Source organism: Pyrus communis, chromosome 11 (genome assembly GCF_963583255.1).
Source record: "Pyrus communis chromosome 11, drPyrComm1.1, whole genome shotgun sequence".
Classification (NCBI taxonomy): domain Eukaryota; kingdom Viridiplantae; phylum Streptophyta; class Magnoliopsida; order Rosales; family Rosaceae; genus Pyrus; species Pyrus communis.
This window is the reverse complement of record NC_084813.1, coordinates 5,155,819-5,161,818: the sequence shown is the minus strand read 5'-3', so window position 1 is coordinate 5,161,818 and position 6,000 is coordinate 5,155,819. Positions and strand designations below refer to the sequence as shown.

General features: G+C 42.8%; 1 protein-coding gene across 1 annotated transcript; it reads left to right on the top strand.

The window, feature by feature from the left end:
* The first annotated feature begins 844 nt into the window (after positions 1-844).
* On the top strand, positions 845-3,209 carry LOC137708378 (heat shock 70 kDa protein-like). Its single transcript, XM_068447435.1, has one exon. The coding sequence runs from the start codon at positions 1,087-1,089 to the stop codon at positions 3,055-3,057; it is 1,971 nt and encodes a 656-aa protein (XP_068303536.1). The 5' UTR covers positions 845-1,086; the 3' UTR covers positions 3,058-3,209.
* The last annotated feature ends 2,791 nt before the right edge of the window (positions 3,210-6,000 follow it).

Below are 6,000 nucleotides of genomic sequence, written 5' to 3'. Positions count from 1 at the left end.
ATTAATCCAAATCGAAACCAGAGTGTATTTCATTGGTTATTTTAGCACGTCAGGATTGAGTTTGGATCTTTCAACCCATTAGCTTAATGATATGACATAACACATGTTAACACGAGTATGATAAACACGACCTATTTACCAAATAAACTATCAACCCTCGGGTGGTCCAAAGGAAGTTCGGGTTCGGTATAGGTTTTCTAGAATTTTGAATTGTTTAAAAAAAATGTTTTATATTCACAAATCACACGGTAAAATAAAAATTAGAACTAAAAAAAATTGATGCTACAAACACTAAATTTGTGCATACATTCTTAAAAAATAAAAAAAAAAAAAAAAAAAAAAAAAAAAAAAAAGCCAGACCAGTTGATGACTTCAACATGCAGTTCATTTTTTTAGAAGCCGAGAAGACTCATAGAGACATCGAACTCAGAACGTGCCTTGTGGAATACTTCGTCCTCAATCATTTGGTCACCCCATGATGCATTAAATTCTAATATGAATTAATTATAAAATTAAAGGAAAACTAATGAAAAATGTTTGAAAACTTTGAGTTTTAACGATAAAGACAAAATAAAAGGTAAAACAAATAGTACCAAGATTAACTTTTTAGTGTAAAATGTGTTTTTTCGTTAAAGAAAACAGTATCGAGAACTTTTCGTTAATGTTCCCTAAAATTAATTAGTAACACATTATATGAATATATTACGTATGCATAATAATAATAATAATAATAATAATAATAAACGATAATGCACAATTAGCTAATTAGCCCAAACGTGTCGATTAGCCCAATTCAAAATCCCTCCCAAACCCAAATCCAAATGTGGAAAGTTGCGCATTGGTTCGATGTTTCCAGATCTCTCTGGTTCCTTCCTTCTTCCCTCTTTTCTTCTTCTATACTTCTACATACCTCTCGAAATTTCTTGCCCTCCTCCTTCGTACCGGACACCCAATGCCTGTATATATGCATTGCCATGGTCTCCCAGACAGACCATCAGGCAAACAACAACAGAAAAGCTCACTGCACCCATTCAACAACCCTAATCCTTCTTTTAAATTTTTTCCTGATTTCTTCTTTTCTTATTCATGGCTTCAAAGACGCAAGACAAGGCCATCGGCATCGACCTCGGCACCACCTACAGCTGCGTCGGGGTGTGGCAGAACGACCGCGTTGAGATCATAGCCAATGACCAGGGAAACAGGACCACCCCTTCCTATGTCGCCTTCACCGACACGGAGCGTTTGATCGGCGATGCAGCGAAGAACCAAGTCGCTATGAACCCCCAAAACACCGTTTTCGACGCCAAGAGACTCATCGGCAGGCGGTTCTCCGACCCTTCTGTCCAGAGCGACATGAAGCACTGGCCTTTCAAGGTCGTTGCTGGTCCCGGCGACAAGCCCATGATTGTGGTAAATTACAAAGGCGAAGAGAAGCAGTTTGCGGCGGAAGAGATTTCGTCAATGGTGCTGACTAAGATGAGGGAGATTGCCGAGGCTTATTTGGGTCACCCTTGCAACAACGCTGTGGTCACTGTACCTGCGTACTTCAATGACTCGCAGCGGCAGGCCACAAAGGATGCTGGCTCCATTGCCGGGCTCAATGTGATGAGGATTATCAACGAGCCTACTGCTGCTGCCATTGCTTACGGTCTTGACAAGAAGGGATCCAGTACTGGCGAGAAGAATGTTCTTATTTTCGATCTTGGTGGCGGGACTTTTGATGTTTCTTTGCTCACAATTGAGGAGGGGATCTTCGAAGTGAAGGCTACTGCTGGTGATACTCATCTTGGTGGTGAGGATTTTGACAACAGGCTTGTTAATCACTTTGTGCAGGAGTTTAAGAGAAAGCACAAGAAGGATATTAGTAGCAACGCCAGAGCTTTGAGGAGGTTGAGGACTGCGTGCGAGAGGGCGAAAAGGACTTTGTCTTCCACCGCCCAGACCACCATTGAGATCGATTCGCTCTACGAAGGTATTGATTTCTATTCTACAATTACTAGGGCGAGATTTGAAGAGATGAATATGGATTTGTTTAGGAAGTGTATGGAACCTGTTGAAAAGTGTTTGAGGGATTCCAAAATCGACAAGAGTCGAGTTGATGAGGTTGTTTTGGTTGGTGGGTCGACGAGAATTCCCAAAGTTCAGCAGCTTTTGCAAGATTTCTTCAATGGCAAGGAATTGTGCAAGAGCATAAACCCTGACGAAGCCGTGGCTTATGGTGCTGCTGTTCAAGCTGCAATTTTAAGCGGCGAAGGAAATGAGAAGGTCCAAGATCTGTTGCTTCTTGATGTCACTCCTCTCAGCCTCGGTCTTGAGACTGCAGGTGGTGTGATGACCGTCTTGATTCCGAGAAACACAACCATTCCTACCAAGAAGGAGCAGATCTTCTCTACCTACTCCGACAACCAGCCAGGAGTGTTAATTCAGGTGTATGAAGGGGAGAGGGCTAGAACCAAGGACAACAACCTCCTTGGCAAGTTTGAACTCACGGGCATTCCCCCGGCGCCAAGAGGCGTCCCTCAGATCAATGTCTGCTTTGACATTGATGCAAATGGTATCTTGAATGTGTCGGCGGAAGACAAGACTGCTGGAGTGAAGAACAAGATCACTATTACCAACGACAAGGGAAGACTGAGCAAGGAAGAGATTGAGAGAATGGTGCAGGAGGCAGAGAGGTACAAGGCTGAAGATGAGGAGGTTAAGAAGAAGGTGGATGCCAAGAACTCGCTTGAGAACTACGCATACAACATGCGGAACACCGTCAAAGATGAGCAGATTGCTGGAAAATTAGACCCTGCAGACAAGCAGAAGATTGAGAAGGCCATTGACGAGGCAATCGAGTGGCTAGACCGGAACCAGTTGGCGGAGGTGGAGGAATTTGAGGACAAGCAGAAGGAGTTGGAGGGATTGTGCAACCCGATCATTGCCAAAATGTATCAGGGTCCTGGAGGAAATGTGCCGATGGGCGGTGGTGCTCAGATGCCTGGTAGCGGATTTGGAAACACTACGTCCGGTGGCGGATCAGGAGCCGGGCCTACGATTGAGGAAGTTGACTAAAATTGAGGGTTTTGGTTTAGTTGGTTTTCTTCTCTATTTGTGATTCTGCTTGAATAATTGTTTACAAATATGCAGTGTTTTTGTTAATGTCCTAGATTTACAATGATGTAAACTTTCTTTTCCTGGCATAATATGTTTATTGCTCGATTAGTTGTGTGGTGCAATGGTTGCTTGGTCTCATCTAACACTTTCATTTGCTTGCTACATGTTCATTAGGATTTAGGGTTTTTGGTGGTCTGTTAAAGCCACTCATTTGTGGTGGTTCCACTGTTGGATAATGGCCAAATGTTTCCTTGTTTTGTGGCTTAAATTGCTCCATGTTTTGTGGCTTTTTCAAAGCCATGTTTTGTGGTTTTTTCAAAACCATGTTTTGTGGGAGAAGGCTTGGATTAAGAAAAACATAAAAAGAGAGCATTTGGCAAAACAAGGATACGGATGAGAGAAGGAAAGCATCCAAAAGAGATGGTGTGAGCATTTGGCTCTACCATGGGCATGGGTGAGAGAAATCAAGAGAGCTAGAGTGAAAGATCTCTTGTGAAAGAACTCTTGGGGTAGAGTGAGGCTCTTGAGAAAATTCTGTGAGTGGGTGTACAAGGGTTATGGGATTGGGTAATGTCGATTTAACTCATGTGTAACATATACTGTTTTTCTCATAGTGAAGAACAATATCTCTCCGAGGACGTAGGCAGTTTTTTGTCGAACCTCGTAAATTTCTCGGTATCTTTATTTCTTGTATTTTATTTTGTTCAACTGGATGTGTTTTTGGTGAGGTTGTAATCTGAATCTCGGTTCCGCACTAACGAACGGGCCAAGACACAACAATTGGTATCAGAGCATCGTTAGGGCTTTGGTTCGTTGGAGGTCCAGATTTGTTGTTCACCATGGAATTTTCAGTTGAGCAGTTTAAAGGGAGAGGCGGTTTTGCTCTTGATAAAGGAGAGTAATGGAAGCCTGAAGAAATGGAAGCCGTGTTTAGGGATGCTTGGATCAACTGCGAAAGTTGATGTTGAGGAAGAAGACAAAGGCCTCTTTCTTCTTACCTCACTTTCAGATTTGTACGAGAACCTTGTGAAACTTTACTGCAAGGAAAGAAACAGTAAGTTTGGAGCAGGTGCAAGCTTCTTTGGTGTGGAATGATACACACAAGAGACCATGGATGACGGTGGGCACAAGACTGCTTAAGCTATTCAAGGTTGAAATCGTGGAAGAAAATTGGAAAGAGGATCTGAGAGAGACAGCAGGTTCGGATCCGGTTCCGGAGGCAAGGGTCCACAGTGCTACGGGTGCAAGGCCGGGTTAGCAAGTTTGTGGTGGAAGACTTTGAGTATGCCCTCTAGGTACTCGAAGCAACACTTCTCCTGGTGATGTTTAGTCTCAAGTGTTGCAAGGGTTTTGCAGCAGGTGGAGCTATGGGATTCACAGGTGATGAGAAGGTCCTGAGGTAGGAAGAAGTGTGAGAATTTTGTCTGGCTCGATGGGTTGTTGCTGGAAATAGGCGCGCTGACGAGTTTCCAGGTTGCAGACAATGAAGAGGAGGAAAACCTGCTGAAGGAGACGAGGATGTGTTGAGATCCTGTCTGAAGCTAAATGGTGATTTTTAGCTTGCAGCAGCTGCACATGCATTGGCAGTAACTGAATCGGAACAGGACCAACGAGATGGATTCAGAGTGTGCATGCTGGTACGTAAGGCCAATGGACTTTGGTACAATTTGGCCAAGGTGGAGATTGTTGGATAATGGCCAAATGTTTCCTTGTTTTGTGGCTTAAATTGCTCCATGTTTTGTGGCTTTTTCAAAGCCATGTTTTGTGATTTTTTCAAAGCCATGTTTTGTGGGAGAAGGCTTGGATTAAGAAAAGCATAAAAAGAGAGCATTTGGCAAAATAAGGATACGGATGAGAGAAGGAAATCATCCAAAAGAGATGGTGTGAGCATTTGGCTCTACCATGGGCATGGGTGAGAGAAATCAAGAGAGTTAGAGTGAAAGATCTCTTGTGAAAGAACTCTTGGGGTAGAGTGAGGCTCTTGGGAAAATTCTGTGAGTGAGTGTACAAAGGTTATGGGATTGGGTTATGTCGATTTAACTCATGTGTAACATATACTGTTTTTCTCATAGTGAAGAGCAATATCTCTCCGAGGACGTAGACAGTTTTTTGCCGAACCTCGTAAATTTCTCGGTATCTTTATTTCTTGTATTTTATTTTGTTCAACTGGGTGTGTTTTTGGTGAGGTTGTAATCTGAATCTCGGTTCCGCACTAACGAACGGGCCAAGGCACAACATCCACTGCCAAATGTTTTAAGAGGTACCCACGTAATTTGCTCCATCATAAAATGCACTAAGATGTGGGATTTGGGTCCCATCCAAAGAGAATCTTAGGGATCTTATCCGTTCATCTTACGTCATGCGATTAGAAATCATTTGGACATTTTTATTTAAATTTATACACAACAGCATCTAACAAAAGCTGACCGAATGATGTACAATGAACTAATAGGATGTGAGGATCTCTAACATCCTCGTAAAAGAGAAACCGGAGAGGATCCTCATCCCTAAGATGTGTACCTACTTAAATCGAACGAGAATGTAGTGCCATTGGTGCATTGTCTGTTCGATCATTTCACAAGCGAGATGCCGGAAGCCACTCTAAACAGTATATTTTCGGGGAGATGATATGATTGTGGAAATGGCCGCACTCACACACTTTTTAGTTGACATTTGACAATGAGTGAACATAAACCTTCAGGACTTAAAGCCTTCGCATCTTATCATTTATGTTGACAAATGTGTAAGTTGTGTGATGACGAGGAGTGGGCGTAGGAGACTCGGTTGGAGGCCGCGTGACTGAGCACATCATGTATTCCTTCCTTATCATTGTGTTTTTAATTGCTTCCTTTTCCCACGGTTTTCACACACTGTTCATCATGTTTTGCATTGTCTCCCTAA